Consider the following 22,683-nt stretch of genomic DNA (forward strand, 5'->3'; position numbering starts at 1 on the left):
AATTGCGAGTTTCTGAATGTGCAGTTCAGAGATCAGGTCTCCCACCACCTGTGCAAGAAACCTACCTCCCAGAATTACATTTCTTTTGTATGTTATTTCCTCCAATTTAATGAATTTTGTATTCCTTTCTTCATTGTGTCACACATTCAGGTGAAGAAAGATACTTCATCCAACCCTACTGCCTCCCATAAAAGAAGAAAACAAGCTTGAGGAAACTCCAAAAAGAGTTTCTCTATTTCCTGTGTAAATACTCTAATAATCATTCAGTAAAAATATATATTATTATAGTGATATAAAATATGGTCTTGGATACCATCCTCTGCTATTATTTTTAAATAATCTGTTTTTATGAAGAAATCCCAAACAACACCAAAACCCACCAAAAATGTATTTACTATGAAGACAAAATTCAATGTCTTTGTCATCCACCTTGCCTTACTAGTGTAACCTTAAAAAACTGAGACATTGTAGATGTGCCCAGAGTTTTATGTTGACTAGTTCTGGAGAGATCACTTAGCTCATATATGGTGTTTTGGGGTTTCTTTGGTTGGGTTCTTGTTGTTGTTTTGGTTTTGTGCTCTTGTTTTTTTTCTTTGCTTGTTTTGTTTTCCCTAGTTAATTAATTTGTTTAGGTTTCCCTTCACAAAACACAAAGCTCTGAGTTTTGGAAGTTTATGGTTGCCTGAAGAGAAAAATACACAAATAGATCTTGTTCCTGAGTCTCCTATAGATTTTAGCTCTCATGTCACTGACCTAGTTTGTGCTACTTCATTTCAATGTCTTTTTATCTGAGTATTTCCCATACCAAGTTTATTACAAGTAAAGTTATTAGTAATACTATTTCCAGAAAGACCTGGCTGAGTGTGTTACTGCTCCTGCTCACACGTCTTAAATATGACCATTATTTTTGATACCAAACTTACATGATTTTTTAGATGTCTTCTAATGTTGCCTGACAAAAAAGTGAAATTCCACTGTTACTTCTCACCTTTTTCAGGAAGGAAAGGAGGAAACATATAAGTCCAAGCCAGCAAAATTATCCTACTAGTAGATGCTAGAGCCCTCCAGGGAGTTTCAGGTTAATTACTTATGACTCACTGGGACAGCTGAGGCTGATTACACTCAACATTTGGTATAAACAAGTAAGAAGAATATTCTCCTGCAAGCCCAGTGATCTGGGTATAGGTACTGAGGGAATGAATTACAAAAGCTGGTACTGAAACCAAGGGAAAAGAACATAAAGGAATGCTGGCTCTCCTTATATTGTAAAATTGAATCTGGCTTCCTCACAGCATAAGTTTTGGCTGAGCCCCGCCTGTTACTGTTGATTCTGTGGTCAGGTGAATGTTACAGCTGGAAAAACAACCCAACTCAAATTCTTTTGTGGGCAGAAGCCAGGTGCAATTATTATCTTTCAGTAAAGTTATGTGCTTTTTCTGCGTTAATAAACCTGCTTAGTTCTGCTAATGATCTCTCTTAAATGACTTGATTTTAGAAACTGGCAACACAACTAGAACAAAGTAGAATTATCCACTTATGCACATAGTAATCTGAGCTACAAGTTGGTGATTGCTGTTGTCTCACAGTCCATATTTTAAAAAAATAAATCTTTCTAATTTGTTAATTTACTCAATAGAAACACTTTTTCTAGTATGTACATTCTATCTCTATAAATATATAACTAAATACGTGCACCTATATTTGCATGTTACAGATGGACTGGTCTGTGTTAACAAGTCAGCTAAAAAGCTGAACATGTAACTCTTCATCTAAAACCTTCTGAACCATTTTCCAAGGCTGAATTTCCATGTTAGCTGTCAAAAGAAAAACATAAGGGGAGAAAAAAGGATGGCTTGATCTCACATGTCATAGGTACAGGGGAAGATCATGGGTTTGATGATTGATGATCCAAGAAGGCTTGAACAACAAAACATTTTTTACTTAGAAATTTGGAATATTGCATAGCCCTGGAATGGAAAAACCTAAAGACATAAGGAAAAAAAAAAAGGAATGAACTGACTGATATTTTTCATCCTCAAACTTGTAGTTCCTGTCTATCTTACAACAGAGCTGTAGAAATTGGCTTTCCTTTTGTGATAATGGCTTTAAATTAGAACTTGCAAAAGTTGTAAAAACAATTTTCTATTTTTTGTAGTAATTCATAAAACAAATTCACAATGTGAAATATACAGTAAAGTTTATGAGAGAAAGGAACTGCTGAGTGGGAGGCCTCTTCCAGTCCCTACAGCCTCTATTTTGTGAAAAAATAAATCTTAAATATAATATTTTTAAAAGGTTATTTGGATCTAAAAAACTTTTTATTATTGTATTTTCCTTTGGTAAATCCATGCAGCATGAAATAAATGTTTCCTATGTTTTGAGAATTATTCTGACATGATTTTAAGTATGTATTATATTGAAATCAACACTAGTCACATTAGAGTAAGTTTCCTAGTTTGATGAGAAATTTAAAAAAAATCTGAGCTTTAGAAATGTATTCTGAACCAGACATCCTTAACAAAGAGATCTGGAAAACATACTATTAAAATAAAATAAAATCCCAGAAAAGCAATTTAGAGTTTAGATCTGGTTTTCTTTCCTCTTTATTCCCCTTTTTTTTTCCCCTCCTTATATACAATATTCCACTGTGTTACATTAAATTTTTTGTAATTAGAATAGTTGTAGTAGAAAGGGATAGACCTACAATTATCATCCAGTTTAACAAAAAGTTAAAATATGTTGCTAAGGGCATTCTCCAAAGACTTTTTTAACACTTACAGGCCTGGGCATTGATTACCTCTCTAGGAAGCCTGATCCAGCGTTTGATTACACACACAGAATAGAAATTGTCTCCTAATGCCCAGCCTAAACCTCCCCTGGCACAGCTTTGAAACATTTTCATGGATCCTTGTCACTGGATCCCAAAGAGAAGAGATCAGCATCCACTTTTCCACCTCCCCTCCCCAGGAAGCTGCATAGAGAAAAAGGTTCACCTCTCAGCCTCCTTTTCTGCTAAAAATAGACATTAGGGCATGATCCAACAGAGAAAAGAATCAGGTGATCCACTAGGTCTCGTGTATAGCAGTATCTTTTCGTGGTAGTTTTGGTTAGGACAGGTAGGAAGGAAAAGCTATTATGTCTACGTTAGTTTTGGTTCTGAGGTTCTAATTTTCAGTTCTCCAAACCAATAGGTAAAAAAACTTTAAAATTATTTTTTATGAATGCCTTGATTTGATATTAGTGGTTTGCATGACATTTTACTATGAGTCAGGAAACCACCATGCAGTGATACAAATATTTCTCCTGCAGCATATCCTGCTGTTTTATTTCTGTACCCCTGCAAGGCTAATAAGCTACATGATATATTATCATCATGAGGTGAGGGCAACACTGACGAGAAACCAAAGTATTTTGCTATTTATTATACTCAAAGCCAAATCATTTCCTTCACTATTAGCATAATCAACTATTGACTACAAAAATCTTTTTAGAACAAGGAAACAAAGCTACAGAGCTACTAGATGTAACTGGAAATTGAGAAAAAAAAAAACAACAACAGTGGTTTTGCAAAGAAAGGTACATTAAAAATAATGGAATTTACCCTTAACTTTTTCATTCATATATAATAAAAAAAAAAATTACAAGTAATTATACAATGTAAAGTTAACACCAATTATTATGCTGTTTCTAAAAAAAAGAGTAATCCACATAATTATTGAAATCCTGTCAGAAGAAGAAAAAAAAAAAAAGAAAGGATTGGAGTGGTAAGTCCTCAAAAGTTTGCATATTCAAGCAAGGTATTGAAAAAAATATGCTCTATGCTATTATTGCCTGAAATATGAAGGAGGAATAATTTTTTCATGCATAGAATTAAGTTCTGGAGAAAATAATTATTTCAATCATCTTTGACTAAAACAAAATTTCTGAAACTACTTTTTTATGAAAAAAAAATCCAAAAATCCCCCATACTTCCCCTGAAAAGACCCACTAGCCCACAAAACCTCACTCCCTTAAAAAAAAAAAACATAACAAAAAAACCCCAAAATTCTAGAAGGGTAATATGTTCTAAAAATTCTGGGTTTTTGTAAGGGAGTTTTTTGGAATTGTTTCCTGGGTTTTTGGTTTTTGTGGCTTTTTTGGATTATCTATACAGAAGGATTAAAAACTACCACCTTGAGCATAAGAAAGTCTTGTAAAGTAGAATTTATATACATAAAAATATAGAAAGATAAGTGCAATTTAATCTACATGAAAACAGTTGTAATTTTGTCACCAGGGCTGTGATAAGCACTTCCATAAATAATTATACAATGATAGGTTTCGGGTAAGGACACACTGGGAGCGAACCTCTCAGTGATCTTCTGAAAATAGAGCACTATTTCTATTCTATATATCTATAGAATATATATATCTTAATATATCTATATTAGAGATATCTATCTCTAATACCACTCAAGGAAAACAGACTATTCTAATTCAGGAGAAAGATGGAATAGAAAAACTTTGAAGTCTACATGAAAGTATTTATGTGCTTGAAATAATTAAAATCCATTTTCTTTTAAAAAACTGCATTAAGGAAGCATTTCATGCATTTTTTTTTTTCTAATTCGGATTATCATTACTCTTAAAAAGCTGAACTTAACCTTTGAATGAATGTAAAAAATAATTTAAAATGCTAGATTTATAACACTTTAAAATGTAGAAAGAAGTTAAGTACAATTCTAGCATAAATATAAAATGCCCTTTTCATTCTCTCCAGCTAAAGAATCTCATTTATTATAATTAATGCTGGAATGCTACTTTTGTTGAAATCATTCTCACATTAGTGGTTGTACTGTTGTCACATAATCATCTGCTGCAAGTTTTTTGATTTCTTATGGAAAATATAAAAATTTAAGTGATACAGTTGTGTTGGAAAATATGTTTCTGGAAGGTATGTAGAAGAAATATTATCTTTGGACTTATTAAAACCCCAAACCGAAACCTACCTGCTTTTCTGAAGCACAAAGAGGCATCTTCACTAATACACATCACTAGAGGCACGACTTTTTGCTTTGAACTCCAACATTATCAATAAATAGTCCACAACTTTGCTAAAAAGCTTAAAAAAATGTTTTTGAAACATCTGGAGGGATGGTTTAGGATTGCCTTAATTACAATTTTAACTATTTATTCATGTGTAAGAAAAGGGTAGTTAAGCCTTAAGCCTTAACCATATTAAAACATTCAGGAAAACAACCTTCACAAAATTACTAGCTATTTACATTACTACACATGACACCAAAAGTAAGTTATGGCTCAACAAGTCATTTTCACCCAAGCAGCTAAACTCAAACACTTCTCCAAACTCTGGAAACTACTCCACTGCATGAAGTTTCAGTCAAGAAAGGAAAGGCCTTTCACAAATGTTGCTGGAGTAGTGCAAGCTTTGCAAACCTCTTCTCTCCTGCTCCAGATATTAGATGTACTTGTTAACAACAAATAACTACTTAGTGGGGGGTGGAAAGAGCAGCAAGGCTTGAAAAGGGTCAGAGCAATTCTGCTGAAATTAAACATTGCCAATTGATTTTTGAAGTCAACAGGATTTTCATGTAAAGTTTAGCTTATTAAATACAGTCTTCTCAACTCTAAGGAAAAGTACTTATTTAGGAAAATGAATGTATTGGTCCATATTAAACCTGTATATCACCCTTTTCTTCACTTTTAATATTTTTCTCCTTTTGTTGAAAAATTATGTGCTTGCAAATCACCATGAATATAGAGAGATTTTTCAGAAGATGAGAATAGTTGGAGTAAAGGTTGAGCTTAATCAAACTAAAACTTGGAAGTAATTTGAAATTGGAAATTATCAGCAGCTTTCCCTTTAGCTCACTGATCTTCACAAAGAACTTCCTATTCATTTATGAAATGTATTTTGCACGTTTCATAAAGATTTTTTTTTTTCACTTTCTCACAGTGGTTGTGGCAGAGCTGGAAGCAGAATATAGAATTTCCCAATATCTATTCCAAATCATGCTGTGAAATGAATTCTTAAGTTGGACTCCAAAGTGGAAACAGCTTATTTCTTGCTGATGCAGCACGATACAAGAGCTTCTCCTGCAAAGATTTCTGTTTGGCTACCCAAGCTGCTGATTAATCATGGATATTTGAACGTAGCTGCCATTTTATTTACTTGTAAACTGTTTTTTTTATTTTTGAAAACTTTTTATTTTTTAAAACCTATTATTTGGACCTATTTCAGAAACATTTCTGGTTTTATTTTCTCATTCACCCAAGGAAGGGTCGTTGCAAGACAGATCTGCTAAACTGATAAATATAGTTCTCTCTAGTTAGCTATAGTAGCAAATGCAAAGATTTCAAAGGCTATTCAAGTTTAGATGTCAGAGAGTAAGAAATACACTAAAACTTTTGTGAAAACTCTTACCTACTAGAAAATTGAGGAAAATCTAAATAAATCGTTCTTTATGTGCTTTACTTAAAAATAATTTTAAAATTTGCTTAGGGATCAGAGGTTGGAAAGACACATTTATTTGTATATTTTGTCAGATATTTCATGTCACAAAACATCACAACTCTTACTAAGGTCAGCAGCACTAAATATAATGTTAAAAGAGAAAATGTCACATTATTTTGTAACTGACTGTATGCATAAATAAGACAAATAAAAAATATAAGGAGTCTGCATAGAAATATTACATTATTTTATAGTAAAAAAAATATAATTATCTTTATTAATCATTTCAACTTCATACATATTTTGCTTCTCTGCTTCCCAGGGGAGTGTCTTTTTGCACACATAGAAGTACCAGCTTGCCCAACTTTATTTTTTTTCTAAAGTCATGTTTATGAAAGTTAGGAGAAAGTTATACAAAAAGATCCAACCTTCAGAGGCTGTGAATGAAGCACAGAAATACGGAAAAGAGATACGAAAATATGTGAAGTTAAATAAAAACTATCAGAAAATTTTATATGTTTGTATTTTGCTTTGAGGTCAATCTAATATCTGTTTTTCTTACGGGGGCTTTCAATCAATTCTGGCAGCAATATTCTATTATATGTATGAGCATCTTTAGACTTCTAGGATTTAGGCAATGTGTTGAAGCATAGAGTGTTTGATCTAAAGTGTCTGGAATCCATAAGCATAAAATATAACAGGTTTAGATATTTACTGCAATTCTATATCCCTACTGATAGCATTAGTCACAATCTTGTCATTTGAAACTCATAAATAATGGGATGTTTGGTTGAACATATATAAATTGCACTGTTTTCATGATGTCTCAGTATAAAGTGCCAGTTAACTAAAGAGCATTTGCAAAATATAGGGCATTAAGGACTGAACTGTATTTAGCTGTTTATAATGGTTGTAAATCCTTTCTTTACACAGTTATAGTAATGTGAATGAATTTTTAATCTATTTTGTTATAACAGTATCTCAGAAATTCTGTATGCTCAAATATTTTATCCCTTTTTTGGAGTGTAGCTCCTCTGGAAAAAGAAGCAGCTATTGTAGCATTATGCTAAAGAAATTTTAGTCCTGCGTGAGATATAGCAAGGCAAGAATAACTCAGATTTAGGCTGTCTAAATGAGTTTGTTGTTTAATTGTTGTAAACTGACAATCCCTTCGTGATTACTAGTAAAAAAGATGATGCAAGAAAGTCCCACAATGTTTTCTCAGTGCTCAAGGCATTTTAAGATTTTGACCCCAAATTAAGAGGCATAACAGAGACTCTTTGCTCTCCAAGTTTTGTCGGTGAATATAGAAAAAAAAACCCAAACAGAACTAATGAAACAACAAACACTTTAAAAGGCAATTTTAATGTAATTTCTTCATATTCAGTTTCTCTTTGAAGATCTCTTTGGAAACTATATTGTTTCACACACTTGTGTGAATTTATATGTGAATTTGTATAATTGGAAATGATGGGATTATTTTTTGAAGAGGTAATCAAGGAACTGGGAAATTCACTTAATAAGAGAGTTTCAAGAAATATTTGTGAGAGCAAATAGTAAATCTGTATGGTAAAATTTTGAAAAAAACATTTTTTTTGGCAGGAGATTAGAATTGGTTGAAAATCTAGACACTAGAAAATTTTTTTTGTTTAATTCTGTTTTCCACCCTTCACAAAGAACAACTAATGTTACTTTCAGCTAATAGAGCATAAGCACTCCGGTGTTACAATATTGTAAAGTACTATTGCTTTCTAGGAGGTGACAGTAAGCATTTTACATTTTAGTATTACTAAACACCTCTTTACAATGAGGTGATCTGAACTAGTGTATGTAAGAACATTTAAAATTGGATTAAAATAAGTACTAAGAAATACAGGAATCAATTCTGTTTTGAAGCTTAGGCCATGACTAGTGTCCTTCACTATAATTATGTGTGAAACTATTTTAATCCACTGCTGAAGTTCAACCCTAGGTGGATTTCCTCTGTCCACGTAAACGTAGTGCTGACAGGAAGTACCAGGCTGTGAGCAGACAGAGACAGCCCAAAAAATAGCACTTGGCAGCCATTGCTATCCAAAGACTGATGGGCTTTGTATCAGATCCTTTTACCTTAGTTGTTCTTTGCTCTCCTCTTTCCTGAGCTGACAGTCTCAACAGGATGCTAGTTAATGCTTGTGGGAGCAAGAGCAGCTCTCCAGTAGGCAATATTCTCAAAGTGCTAACTCATTTTATACAAGCCAGTTAACTGTCACCTGAGAGTAATGACTTTCTATCACTACTGAACTGAACTTGATTCAATTCTTTTACTATTTATCTTCGCAGTAATAAACAAATTTGTCTTGTCAGTACAGTTTGTTTGCTTAGGCCCTTCTGAAAAAGAACCTTCTGAATGTCTGTTTCATGTGACATGGAAACACAACAGTACTAGACAGGAGGGGCAGTAGAGAGAATATTTTAGTTTTATAAATTCCTTAAGTTCCTCAATTAACATAATATTCTTGATAACATTTATCAAGTAACTTCAGGAAAAGGTCTTTCTTTATGTTTTGGAAAAGTTTTTTTCCATTTAAAATTCATACCATGAACAACAGCATGTGGGACTCTACCTGCTAAAAGCTGAAGGCAATTGTTTCCTTTTGAAGCGAAAAGCAAGAGAAAAATATTCACTTATCTAAGCCTTTGGGGGCATCTTGGGTTTTTCTGCATTTTCCCATTACTATTTGTGAGATTAGATCTGACTGTGTCTCAAGTTTCCATATCTATGCTCCTGGCAAGTGAGCTATGCCTCTAAGCAACATCCTTTGTTAGGAACGGTGTGCTGTGGCAGTATAGAGCCTGTCCTCTGTACTGTCATTTATAAAATCTAGGATCTATTCCTCTTTGCCTCACAACTATTTTGCTTCATTGTTCTCTGTGAGCCAGCTTCTTATGCCACTGTTATTTCCCAAAGTTTAATTCTGCGGATATGACCATTTCCAGTACAGGAGGAAAATATGGCTGGTAAAAACCAATTCTATTCATACTCCTTACACACTGCTGTTGACTCCTTCATGCTGAATAAAAAAAACATAAAGACATTTCAGTGTAACCTAAATTTGATTTTTTTCCTATCACCCTTTAGCCTTCATCCTTGGTGTCATCCAAGTAAAGAACTATAGGCAGAATATATTATTTTAGAATTTCTTCCAAGAAAAAGAAAATATAGTATGGTGTCAAAATTATTAAACCTCATTCTTCTTACAGCTTTTCTCAGGCCAATGTTAATTGCTAGAATATGAGAGGGCTATCTGGAGCATGCTAAGAGTAGAACCAAAGTCCATGCTGTTTCTCTCCTCTGCCTCTTCGCTGTACTTCTGTACAATAGCACATTGGAGAGAGGGCTTCAGGAAGGATGTGAGTCATCCAGGCAGATTCCATGACTCTTGAGTCATACTGTGCAGGTTCCTTGCATATTGTCAAATGGATCAGTCACCATTTTTTTTAGTTCTCCAGGACTGTTCAAATTTTTTCTTACATGCTTTAGGTGTCTTTATAAAATGTTTTTTATCATGTTATTACAAGCCTTCAATAAACATGAAAACTTTTTGTACAGATAATTAACCTTTGACTACCCTTTTTTTTACCAAAAATAATTTAACTAAATAATTAAACTTCATTAACTACAGTATATGCTGTGGGGCATTGAATCAGACATCCTCAAACACAACTGAAATACTTAGATTTCTTGTATTTTAAAAATCAGCATATGTAAGTTACCATATAACCATAAGTTACAAATTATTCCACTTTTGTCTATTTAGCCCCCTTAGCCCTGGAAACCACCAGAAACCTATAAAACAAGCAAAGTTAACTATCTTACTACTCTCTCACACACTTGAATAATGGCTGTGTATAAGATACCTAGAACAAGCATAATTCCAGAGCTGTCAAATCTACTGACATATTACAATAATTCACATAATATTATTGCTATACATAGCATAATACGAAAAGAATGTTGGAACAAATATTCTAATTCAGTAGCAGGGAATGATGGTCACTGTTGATAGAATTAGACATTGAGAGATATTAAAAAGTAACCCTAACCCTAACCCATACCATGCATATATAAGTTTATCTCTCAAAGATTTTGTTAAAGAAAACTAAGAGGTTTCTATTCTCCACTCAGAGAATAGAAGTTTCTCTTATTGACTAACAGTAGAAGATAAAATTACATCAGCTCTCTTGGCCTTCTCTTTGTAATAAAAGTTTGCAATGTCATATTCCACTGATAATGTTACTTTAATATCTCATGATGATGCGAATATCATTACACTGCCCCAAAAAGGGACCTATTCTCCTCTTCAAAGAGTATATGAATTAATTTGAACAGAGGAACTACATAAGAAAACCACTGACTGTGCAGCTGGAATAATTTAAAGACAGTAGGACAGCAGGACACAAATACCACACACTTTTTGAATTAATGAGATTTAATTTAAAAAGCCTTTTCCCAGAATACTTTCCATGGACAATACTGGTCTTTGTAGCACTATTACTGTTTCAGAAAAAGACAGAAAAATCCACGGATGAAGAAAATAAATCTGCCATCAAACCATAGAGGAAGAAAGGAAACACTTTGGTGGGAGACAGTCCTATGTCTTGTTTACATATAATTTTAGGTATGATACACTTTGATTTTTCTTCCCTTTCTGATGAAATAATGCAGATTGCTTAGTAAAAGAACAAGTGCCCCTGCAGGGCACTTCAGGGCTGATTTGTTCCTTAGATATAGCTAAAAAATATGTTAAAACCAGCAAGTTGGGGAAGCTAGTATGGACTAGTATGATAGCAAGAAAGCACCCAATAATCAAAACAAATTAATTATCAATACTGTTTTTCCTTCACTGCCTTTACATTTTACCTTTCCTATTATCCAAACAGAAGTTTACATTTATGAGTTAATTTCCTATTTTACATGTTAGAAAAAAATACAGATTTGAATAATCCATCAAAACAATCTTTATAAACTTTATTTACTGAGAGATGTTTTTGTCCTTTCCTAAAAGCTGTATAATTATGGACAGCTCTTTTAAACATGAATGGCAAGTTATCTACAATAAAAGATTTGCAATTAATATTAACAGAATTTATTACTCTAGTTTACAGGAAAAAAAAAACCAACAAAAAATACCTTATAAAATACTGATTACTAAATTACATTTTCTTACATAATAAATGCTGTCTTTTCTTTTGCTTTTATCTGTGCACAAAAATTGTGTTGGAGCATAAAACCCCTGGGTTTTTTTTGGTAGTGGGGGTTTTGTTGTTACTGTTGTTCCTTGCTCAAAACAAGTCAAGAAGTCCTGAAATACTAAGTTACTGTACTAATAAATAGAAGCGATTTTTTAAAAATTCTAAGGTATGTCTTGTTCTAGTATATGCCATGATTTTTTTTTTACTTATTCAAGACATTCATTCAAGTTGGCATTCACATGAAATGCTGTGTTGCTGTTGAGGCAAAAAAAGAAATATAGGTGATACTGTAGTAATATTCAGAAATACTTAAATATCGAATTCATATCATGTTTTCATTTAAATCCTCTTGTCATCATAGAAGTTGTTCCATTTGTCTGAAAATCAGTTATAAAATATAAATATAAAATAGAATTTTCAGAACTACAGATGACACATATCATACTGGAGGTTCTAATTCCTTTAAATACCAATCTGTAGATTTTGGCATACTAAAGTTAGTGTATTTGCTAAAATACATAAGAGATAAACACACTTCCCTTCAGTCTTTGGGGTTTAAACCATTTGCAATAACAACTGAATAATGGACTTCTTATATAACAGTAAATTTTAGTATGGGTACAAATCAACTCATTCTCATTAAAAAATTCCTATCTGCTATTCCTTTACAGGCTCAGAAGTTTATTTTTCCTTTGTCTAATCCAAGACTAAGGGGACACACAATCACTTTGAAAACCCTCATTGGGGAAAAAAGAGATATTAATAGTTGCATGCAATGGAAACTGGACAAATTTGAACATGTAAATCCATAAATATACTAAATGCACATTATATGGCTCAGGGAATCAGAATTCCCAACTGCGGATGTATAGAAGATTACTTTGAAAACAAATCAGCTTATTTGTCCTGCTATACTTTTCCCTGAGCACCTTATTTTGGCCATCAGATGATCTTTGGTCTGACCCTATACCTTACTTAGATTTCCCATATATAGAGGAAAAAGTATTTTTCACTGAAATCAAGATTAAATAGCCTTATAAATTACTGGTTTTGGATCTTCATTATACTTGAAGATTTGAAGGGATAGGAAGATCTAATGTTGTCCAGGAAACTGAAGAATCTGTCATTAAATACAGCCAACTGGGAAATAGAGTGTCTTGAAAGGGCTCATTGGAACAGAGGAAAAATAAATTTCCGTTGAATCTTAGCATTAGATTTTTTTCAGGAAAGAGCCTGCCTTGGATGCAAAGGTTGCTAAATATTCCATTCATAAACCAGATGTCTGTTCTTCCTTGAGTCTGTAAATTCTGGAATGCATTTTGCCTTCCATCTACATTGAGGACTGCGACAGTATCAAAGGGAGTTCTGCAATCTGCATCAGTGGGAGGCTGCCTGAGCTAGCAGCTGGCACGGAAGACTTGGACAAAAGCCTAACTTCACTAAGTCAGTTGCAAAACCTTAATCAAGCTTGAAGTTGATGTTCAAATTATTACTTTTTGAGGGGTACACAATGTTTGGATCAATTCACAGCATGACAATGGATATACTGCTTTACTTTCTGATCATTTAGTTCTCCACTTGTCAGTATAGTTCGTTCATATCCACCTCAGTGAATTGATTTGAAATTCATAGATGAGGCAGGTTATATAACTGCAACTGTCTTGATCTCATGAGTATTTGCAGTGAGAACTGACTCACTGAGATGTGTACAAGTGTGCACACCCACATGCACATACAAACTCTTCCCTCACTGCTTCATCCTAACAGATATAACTGCAGGTATTGTTCTTTAAAAATCCAAAGTCTTACTCCACTTTCACCTTACTGGCTAAAAACTGATGGAATGTAAACATAGATTTCCTTTTTAAGGCATAATAAAAGAAATCAAAGTTTTAGTACATGGCATTTCAAGTTATCTGTTATCAATAGGTTATTTTTAACAGTGGTGAACATTTATTGCTGTGTGTATTTTCTTTTTAAGAGCAGGATACAGAAATCAGGAGTGGAGGAAGAGCTCATGATTTTTCAGAAAAGAGGCATATGCTATTCACTCTGCAGCACAAAAGGAGCTAGAACAAATACAATGAGAAAGCAACAGTGAGAACAGGAAGAGACATACAATTCTATTCAGAAAATCAGAAAAGTGCTGAATAATTTGTTTTGCTACCAATGTGTGGGGGTGGATTTCCAATATAGAAATAAGCATTCCTTTGATTCCAGTGGATCCAAGCATATGTTCTCTGAGCAGTTAAAATCCTGATCAAGCACAAAACCATTCACAGCAAACTGAGGTACACTTCATGAGCAGAACATAGAAGTTGTTGATATTTGTCTGGACAGTCAAAGAAAATAGAGAAGGTGTTGAAAAATGCTATTCTGTTGTCTTCAATGAGAGCTTTTTCTGATCGTATTTGGTGTATATTTGGGGCTTTACTATGCACTGTGTATTTGTAGTACATTATAAACCTAGAATAGTAGTTAATATACAATAAACCTTAGTGCAATGATATACAATGGACAACCTAAAATAATTTCTCAACTTTGTGTGGTAAATTATTGAGTTAATAAAGCAAATGTATATGTAAAAATATGTATCAGCACTAGGAATTTAACATAAAATGTCTTTCCCTCATTTCTATTACAAGGATATATACATAACATTTCAAAATATAATTCTTAAAGAACAGGCACAATATAGATTTGAAATATAAAATATTAATGTGCGTAAAGGCTATCAAATTTATTCTTCTGTTGAAAAATTTCATAGACATATGGGGTAGGGTCATCTAAAGGAACACAGTAAAAGATGACAAAAATGAAAAAAAAAAAAAAATCAAGGAGAAAAGCAGCCAATGTTCTTCCCAGCCAGGTTCTCTGCCTTATATAAGAGTGCACTAGTGTATCAGGGTCTCCTGCACAGTTTGTCTTCTGTCTTACAAGCCGGGCTTTTTTTCTTCCTCTTATAAAATGTCTTTTCAAGATCTTATCAGAATAATGTATTCTCAAAAAAAAACCAACTGGTTCAAGATATAATTTATCACTGAATATGTATGTGTTCCAAAACATTACCCATGTATGTTGCTAGTGTTACAGAATCCAAAATTCATCATGTACCTAATTATAGGTTAGGATTCATCAGAAACAAGGATCAGAATTCTTATGTATTTGCATTATATAATAATTTTTGTAGCACTTTCTTGTATTTTAGGTTCATGCATGCAGGGTGATATTTAAGAAAAAGAAGATGTGGAAGCCATGACAGAATAAAAAGAAACCAACCAAACAAAAAAGGATCTGTTACTGTCTAATCACTACACTGAAATCCTTTACTGACTCACCCTCTCAGATGGGCTACTTACATCAATATTTTCAGGACGCAATTTTAAAACAAAATTACTCTCATTAAATTTTAGGACCTGAATTCAAGAGGAAAGAACATTTGAAAATATTGGAAACTGAAAAAATGTAGTCATTCTCTGAAATAAGTCAATGAGTGTCTGTTTGTTATTATACAATAAGTACAGTTAAGTCCTCAAGAACATTAAGCTGTGTCATTTGCCCTACAAAAAGTTAAAGGAAAATAGATTCTGTAAACACAGGTTCTCTAAATTAATAGATTCTTTTCTTCACACTTTGGTCCAGAAAAAGGATTAAGAATCTGTTTCAAAAGTAAAAGTGAGAAAATGTTCTTATAGATAAAATTAATTACATTTATTAATTGTCAAAATTCACATTTTCAAGCCATCATTTCATACATCATGAACCCCTTATCTATACTGAGGGTGGAACTTTGACACTTGCAACCTAAATCTAAAATTGTCATTGAAAACAGAGCATGTTATCAGACTGTTTCAACCGAGGTAATGCACTTCTCTTCCCTGGCTTTTATTTCTTCATGTGTCAGTCAGAGAGTAATTTATCTACTGATTTCTTTGTGGGAGTCAAGTAACTGAATCACAAAAATTCTGAGCTCCTTTTTAAGCTCTGCTCCTTACTTTATCTGTGACTTCAGACATGCCACTTAATCTTTCTTTACTCCATTTCCCCCTGCAAAAATGGAAGCTGTAAACCATTCATTTTTATTCCTTCTTTCACAGAGATGACTGCTCTTCTCCAACCCTATTTGATATTGAAACATGGGCTAACTTAAAATTCTGTGCTGCAGATCAAAGACATGTTCATGTAGAAGTACCTGAGCTAGAAGGCAGGTATCTCAGGTGTGGCAAACAGTTTAATTAGGACTGCATGGAAACAAATCTCGAGGGAAGATCATACAAGCCATAACCTGCAGTGCTGCAGTTACACCACTATAGGTCTTCTAGCTAAATTAAACAAGAAACAAAACTGATTAGGCCACTACATGCATAAATAAACTGTAGATATGCAGAAATCAGGGGTAGGGAGAAGGAATATAATTAAATATTTTTGAGAGCTGCAAGAAATCTGAGATAGACCTATTAGAACCAGGTGAAGGGAAATGAAACAGAACAATGAAAGCTCTGCTTAAAGATCGTATCTGTAATTAATAACATAGGAGTTAGTATGAAAATACTGTCTTGTCCATTTCTCAAATTGTGAGAGTACATCTCCAGTTATCCCTACCTTTGCTACAAGAAATAGATGCTAGGAAGATTTATAATTCCAAGGAAAATAAAATTATAAGGAAACATAACAATCCATAACATTTAAAAACCAAAATGGAATGCTTTCATGGTCCTTCTCATGATGAAAAAATGAATAGTCACTAAGACATTTAAATAGGAGTTAAAAATAAACAAAACCAAACAATTTTGGTAGCCTTCAGAGGATTTTGCTGTTGAAAGACATCCTTCAGGCCAGTAACTTGGCTTGTGGTAAATTAGTGGGTTTTTAGTACTACTACTATTATTATTACTTAGAAAATCACATGCTGACTATAAACTGTTAGGGTCAGGAGGAGAGGTAATTCTGGAAGTTTCTGTCACAGAGTTTTTTTAATTTTCTTTTGAGATGTCGTTTTAGGCATGGTCAGAACTAGAAAGCTATGACAAAAGACCAGGAAACTAATTTAGCATGGTAATGTATTTGCCCTTGATATACAAATATGTATGTAATGGAAATGTTCTTCAGAAAATTATTGTGCAATTTACATTAAGACAGTACAATTCTAACAGCAAAATCAGAGAAGGCTGCACATATGAGCAGAATTTCCTTGTAAGGAAAGCTCCAAGGGCAGGGGATAAATTAACTCAGAAGTTACTTTTGGTTCTGCAGATTTTACTAATTAACAAGATCTTTGCATACTGAATTTTCACAGTCAATCTGCTAACATTTCTTTTTTTTCTTTCTTTTTTTTCTCCCACATCTGACACCACAGCTAATCAGCAGAATAAAACTTCAATCTACATCTGACAGTCAGTAGGCTGGTGGGCAATGTACACCATATTCTAAGAAAATCAACGCCCTTACCCCTTTTTTCCAGTTTTCCAGTGTTTTATTCTCAACTGAGAAAATTTAAAGAAGTTCCTAACAGCAAATAGAAAGCTGAATTTCCTATATAATCTGCCTGTGAACTGAAGCTTCTTAAATTTGCCTTAACTATAAAAATTACTTAGTCATCTGGGCTTGAAAAAATAAGAAGGAAACATATTGGAAGGTTTCATATGCTGTGCTGAAGATTCATATTTAAAATTCTAAAATGAAAGGAAATCCAAAACAATTAGTTATAACTGTATTGTTTCACACCAACTGAAATTAAATGGTAAATATTTGAAGTAAAAATTTTTAACCAAAATCGCTTCCAAAATGCTGTTTCCATGGAAAATCTTCATAATAATCCAGTATAAATCCTGATTAAAACCTGACTTAGCCAAACACTGCAGATTACCTAGATTCCAATTAAATGTGACAAATGAATGCTTGACAGACTTAAATTTAAATTCTATTTCTGTCAGAATGATCCATTAATATTGAAAACTACATTATCAGAATTTCAACAATGCAATAGTTAAAATACAAGTGGACTTAAGAATCATATGACAGAAAACTCTCACTCAAATATCAGGCATCGCATGTATGAAGGAACAGAAGTACATTCCATCCTGTTCCATCAGTATTTATAGATTAATGTTAACAGAAATTTCTGGAGGTAGTTGGCATGTCAGTCTTGAAATCTTGTCTTTAAAATGTGACAGCAAAATCTAGAAGTCTGTAGAGTATAATTTTCACTACAATATCGCCGATCTTCTAAAGGTATCTGTTCAAGGTTTTTAAAGGAGGAGGAAATCCTGATTCTATGCATGTCCCAAACAAAAGTTTTTTACTGAAGTTTTTTTTTTTCATTTACAATGAACTAATGTATATCTACCTCTATCTATCTATCTATCTATCTATCTATCTATCTATCTAAACTTTAGAATATTATTTTCAAAACCAAATCCAAGAAATTTATCCTACCAAATATAAAATAAACTATTAAAAAAAATCTAAAATATTTTAATTATTAGAATGCAATGCCAAGTTTTTTACATCAATACTAAAACCTAAACTAATTTGCTTTAACTTATGACACTGATTAAGTGCTTTTCATTTTCAATTACACTTCAGATAGTGTGATTTTTTTTTATTTGCTACCAAATACATTAAAATTTATATTCATTTGTGATTCTACAGTTTCTCCAGCATGGATCAGGCATATCCCATGTAAAAATACTTTTTGAACTCTGAATTTCATGTCTACAAATTCTTTTCATTGTTGGATGTCCAAGGGAATTTACAAATAATTTAATTATCCTAGTCACAAAATCTCACTAGAAAACAGACAATAAAATAATCAGCCCAATTTAGGTACAAACTCTATAAGCTTTTTTTTCTGACATTTTTTCCAGTAATACCTTTATCACTTTTTCCCCCTACCACATCCCCAGAAATATGAAATGTAAACAAATATATTCATATAAAAAACCAAGGAGAATATATAAATGCAAATGTATAAACATACATAACCTAATATATCTTTAGATGGATAATACTGTCTTTCTTTTTAGTGAATTAATTTTTTTGCTATTGGGATATACATCTTAAGAATATGTAGACTGCTGTAGCCATTCTTCAGTAATATATACTAGATTTGGAAGTATCTTACCATGAAAAGTAACAGTTTTAATGGGTTGACATATCTAACTCAGATAAGACAAAACCCCAAGAACAATTATTCTGTTTTGTAACCTCTGAAAAGCTAACATGCACTTAGCCAAACTAATGAATTCATTCTTTAACAAAAAAAACACACCACCCTTCTTGCATGTACCCACCGATTACAATTGGATTAGAAAACCCATTATTTCTTTGGTTATCAAAAATCTGTACACTTTGACGTGTATTAATTTATTTTCTTGTTTATGGGCAAATGAAATTACAATGAAGTCAATCTCTGACGTCATAAAACTTTAGATCAAGGCCAAAACATGGAAAAGAGTGAAATATTCATGTTTTATAAAATACATTTCAAAATGAATAAGTATTTTTGGTTTTTTAATCCTGAATAGTTTTAAATAGAAAGAAAAACAGAACCTAACCTGAGACTTATATTAACATTTTTGGTTTTTAATAATAGGAAAATTACTATGGAATAAATAAGTAATTAAAATTTTCCCCTTCTACATAAATGGACTCCAAACTTAAATGAGATGTTGTAAAAGTACTGTACAAAATAAAGTGTGAAGGAAAGGAAAGTAATGTTCTTCTATTCTGAAAAATGAAGAATGGTCTTGACATTGGGTTTTATTTTGGAAACAGTCTATACAACGTTTTTTGGGCAAAGAGAATTCTCTAGAGTGTGGTTTTAAAATGATCTTTTCTTTTCCTGATGCTGTATCTATTACATTCTGGGAAATTTTCTAAGTAGGTTTTGACTCAAAAATGGACAGAAATGAAAATATATGTCCTTTATGGTCTTTTATCTAAAATGAAAAGTATGTAATTTTATTCAATTACCATTTCCCCACACCTCTACTAATAATTTTTTTTTTCAGTGTTTTAAGTGCTTCTGCAGTATAGATTTTAAGTCATGACAGAAAATAGAAAGTGCTGTTATAATTAGTGGTGTTATGTTCCATTATTTTGTATATCTGCATTTTAACAAACTTTAAAATCAAATAACTGTAATATTAATTATTTAATATATTTATTTATGGTTTTGGACTGACCTTTCAAAAGTCTACTTAGTATCACTTGCTAGTGAGATTATGTGTGTGAATGTTGTGTTTGCCCCTACCATTTTCCATATGCTCTGCCTCACCAACACTGCCATCCGGCGTAGTCCTTTCGTAGTTGTCCTCTGGGAGTGGAAGGGCACCCAGTCTTGGCCCTGATGAACTCTTACTGCTTGGTGTTTCTGACTCCTCCAGACCGCTGTCATAGCAACTCTGCAATGACCCTTGATGCGGGTCCTGAGGCTGACTCACAACAGAAAACGTCACTCTACGAAACGGCTGCAAGAGAAAAGATTCTGAATGTCACTGGAAAGTTCAGTCTTTGAACATCTGATTCTCAAAACATGACTTAAGCAAACTCATATTTTAACATTTACCAATTAAACAATTTTGTCTACATTAAAGCAAACAGAAAGTACAGTTCTTACATAAAAGGCCACTGGACTGAGTATGCGTGGAATTTTACTGTAATACATGGTCCAGAACCTTCCCACAGTTTAGCCTCCTTCCAAATTGCTACATGGGCTAAGAAAGCTGGTTATAATTCTTTATAAATTTTGCACAGTTTCTCTATCAATCAGTAATAAGTTGATCAGAATTAATATCAGACTGCATAAAGGTACTTGACATTGTGTGCACATGTGTGTGTAAGATTGTGTGGGAGGGTAAAAATGATCATCTGAAAACTGTATTGTGGGTATTACAAACATATCAACACACCCATAAGACTTCTATAAACTCACTACCTGTGTTTCTGACAGCTGGTTAACATGAGAAAGGAGGGGGGGAAAAGGAAAAAAAAATAAAAAAAGGAAAGGGACAAAAAAGTCTCTTAGGTCCTTTTCCATAAAAGCTGGTGCCTGGAGACAGGGTGTGTTGCCAACTGACTTAATAAAGCCTTTAAAGTACCGCAAGCACAGCTGACACAACACGCTTCCACTGGGACTGTACAAACATGGATTGTTAGAGATTTGTATTCATTCAAAATGACAGATATTACTGTTGCTCTGGAAGCCTACATGCTGAACCCTGGCACCAATGAGAATCCCAGGAAGTGGAAGAGTCAATCCTTCACATTTCAGAGGACGATTAGGATGTGCAGGATTTTCAGTGAGACATTAGGAGATTCTCCTAGGATTTGAACTACACTCAAGCAGAAATTATTCATTTAAAATAATTTAATGATACATTTGAAATAACTTGCTGTTCACAAGGCTAGAGAACTGCAGAAAAATGTCTGTTGTTCTAGAAAGCACCTTCTGAAACAAACACCATCAGATTCATTTCATAAGACACCATGCAAGTTTTCCTGTGTTTAAAATGGGGTGTCTGACAGTGCTGTCCTTTGGATTAAAATGTGTTTCAAGCTCTATGTTAGAATGAGACATAAGCATACATCATTACCACTTGCAACTGTAATCACTATAGGATGGAAATCTATATGCAGGCCAGAAGGGAGAAAATAGCAACTGCAACCTCTCACACAAGCCCTGAAGAACAGAAGTCCACATCAGGTTTACAAGCAGAGGGGTAAGTGGAGTTTCATTTTGAGGGTACAAAATTCTTTTGAGGGTACAAAACTTTGAAGTTATAAAGGTAATTAGTGCTGATGATAGACAGGTTGGACAAAAAATATAATGCTAAACCTTCCTGGCACAAGTAGATCAAAAATTTAAATAGGTGATAGTTACCAGAAATACTTTACTGTAACTGATAGACCAAAACTTCATGCAATGAGATGTTGTAATCTGTAATTATGCATCAATTACTACTTAGTTGTGGGTCGATGACACAAACTGTGAAACCCAGAGATCTGAATTCACTTAGACCATCCCACAGACTATTCCTGAATATCATACTATTCTGGCAGTCACATTTAGCCCAGCTGAGCTGGGAGCAAGGCCCTTTGGCATCTACACACATCAAATTCACACAGTCATATTAGGTTTCCTTACTGTCTCAAACCCAAATTCCCTATAGCAGAGTCTCAGATGTCTCAATCCTTAAAATTATTTAATCTTGGTGCAATAACCATATAAAAAAGTAAATAAGCTCAAGCTGGTATCTTTGAGGAGGGACCCTGAACTGAGGAAATCCTGAGCTTTTATACTTTCCCAGTCTAAGTGCATGGAAGTTGGGTTCTTCAGCTGCTGTGTCATTGAGTGTCTGGTCACCTGGATGGGCACAGGGCACCCCATGACCTTTATTATGCAAAGGGTTAGAGGTCCATGGCCTCTTGACTAGGGCTCCCAACACCCAGAGCTCCCACTGCAGCTGCTCACCAAGCTACCTACACTGACTATATTCCTCAACATCATAAGGACATTGCATCATCTACAATTCCTGCAAAAACAGTGATGTAACTTAAAACGGGAATTACAAAAAAAAAAAAAGCCAACAAATATTTGGAACTTTATGGTCCATTTCTTATTGATTTCTTAGAAATAAGTCTTAATTAGATCACAAGAACAGAACACCGTTTTATCATATCTATATCTACCACAAGAATCATAGCAAAGTTATCTAAAGTAAGTTTTGGAACAAGCTGTAAAAGATATAGGAGAATCCTGTTCATTTTCACATATTCTTTAAAATCTATATGCCTTATCTAATTGGCATGTAGGGAAGAGATGTGACAGATGCAAAGCTGGGCTGTTTTATAGCTGAGGCTTAAAATTCCCTAAGAACATCACTATATATCCTTGAAACTAAAATAAATTTATGTACTTTTACTAAGTTGTTAATAATAGTTTTTTAGCAGATCTGGGTGTTAATCTTGATTTTTTTTTTTTCTTAAATGCT

At 33.3% G+C, this 22,683-nt stretch overlaps 1 protein-coding gene across 6 annotated transcripts in view; it reads right to left on the reverse strand.

The window, feature by feature from the left end:
• The window catches only part of PCDH7 (protocadherin 7), a 266,346-nt gene that overhangs the window by 122,164 nt on the left and 121,499 nt on the right, over positions 1 to 22,683 (reverse strand). For 2 of the 6 annotated variants that reach the window (XM_015624294.3, XM_015624296.3), the window contains one exon: positions 19,944 to 20,160. In XM_015624294.3, coding sequence (XP_015479780.1) covers positions 19,944 to 20,160 — 217 coding nt within the window. The remainder of the gene's footprint in view (positions 1 to 19,943; positions 20,161 to 22,683) is intronic. The other 4 variants (XM_019006323.2, XM_015624299.3, XM_015624297.3 and 1 more) reach the window with 2 other exon arrangements.

The sequence above is a fragment of the Parus major genome, chromosome 4 (genome assembly GCF_001522545.3).
Source record: "Parus major isolate Abel chromosome 4, Parus_major1.1, whole genome shotgun sequence".
NCBI classification, from domain to species: Eukaryota; Metazoa; Chordata; class Aves; order Passeriformes; family Paridae; genus Parus; species Parus major.